At 51.2% G+C, this 1,020-nt stretch overlaps 1 protein-coding gene across 1 annotated transcript in view; it reads left to right on the top strand.

The window, feature by feature from the left end:
- Nucleotides 1-717, top strand: part of LOC105312856 (formin-like protein 20) — a gene marked incomplete at its 3' end in the record, with an annotated part of 5,398 nt that extends 4,681 nt beyond the window's left edge. The window contains exon 2 of the mRNA XM_011405815.1: nt 3-717. Within this exon, the coding sequence (XP_011404117.1) occupies nt 3-717 (715 nt within the window). The remainder of the gene's footprint in view (nt 1-2) is intronic.
- Between the last annotated feature and the right edge of the window lie 303 nt (nt 718-1,020).

Here is a 1,020-nt window from a genome sequence, read left to right as displayed (position 1 = left end):
AGCACCAGTTGATGGTGGTCATGGAAGTCTTCCACCAGCACCAGTTGCTGGTGGTCATGGAGGTCTTCCACCAGCACCAGTTGCTGCCGGTGCAGGCCATGGAGGTCCTCCACCACCACTACCATTTGCTGCCAGTGGAGGCCATACAGGTCCTCCTCCTCCACCACCACAACGACCACCAGTTGTTGCTGGAGGAGCCCACGGAGGTCCTCCACCAGCACCAGTTGCTGGTGGTCATGGAGGTCTTCCACCAGCGCCAGTTGCTGGTGGTCATGGAAGTCTTCCACCAGCACCAGTTGCTGGTGGTCATGGAGGTCTTCCACCAGCACCAGTTGCTGCCGGTGCAGGCCATGGAGGTCCTCCACCACCACCACCACTACCATTTGCTGCCAGTGGAGGCCATGGAGGTCCTCCTCCGCCACCACCACCACAACGACCACCAGTTGCTGCGGGAGGAGCCCATGCAGGTCCTCCACCAGCACCAGTTGCTGGTGGTCATGGAGGTCTTCCACCAGCGGCAGTTGCTGGTGATCATGGAAGTCTTCCACCAGCACCAGTTGCTGGTGGTCATGGAGGTCTTCCACCAGCACCAGTTGCTGGTGTTCATGGAGGTCCTCCACCACCTCTGATCCCTGTTCCTCCATTGGCAGCCCCTCCACCACCTCATGCTACCTTAGGCATTGCAGCTCTGCAACAGCAGAGGCTGCAAATTCTAAGGCAACTCAGGAGCCTAAATAGGCAAATTTTAAGGTGTTACCAATACTCTATAATAGTAATCTCTTTTTCATTTTGGTACATGAACTTACCTAGAGCCCCAAGATGACGTGGCAGGGGCAGAAATGGTGGAGGTCCTGGAGAAAATGTGACTAAAAACTATAATTTTTATTAAATAGGACTTTTTTAATGTATATAAATATATCATTTCTAACAAAAAAATGTCAATTATTTTGCAGCGCAAAAACCAGAAATAGAAATTATAATAGTATAATGTTCAAATGATGAATTGTTCTGCAAGGCAAA

This window comes from Amphimedon queenslandica, unplaced genomic scaffold (genome assembly GCF_000090795.2).
Source record: "Amphimedon queenslandica unplaced genomic scaffold, v1.1 AMPQUscaffold_13397, whole genome shotgun sequence".
In the NCBI taxonomy this organism is placed as follows: domain Eukaryota; kingdom Metazoa; phylum Porifera; class Demospongiae; order Haplosclerida; family Niphatidae; genus Amphimedon; species Amphimedon queenslandica.
The sequence above is the reverse complement of the archived record's forward strand: the minus strand, read 5'-3'. Positions and strand labels throughout refer to the sequence as shown.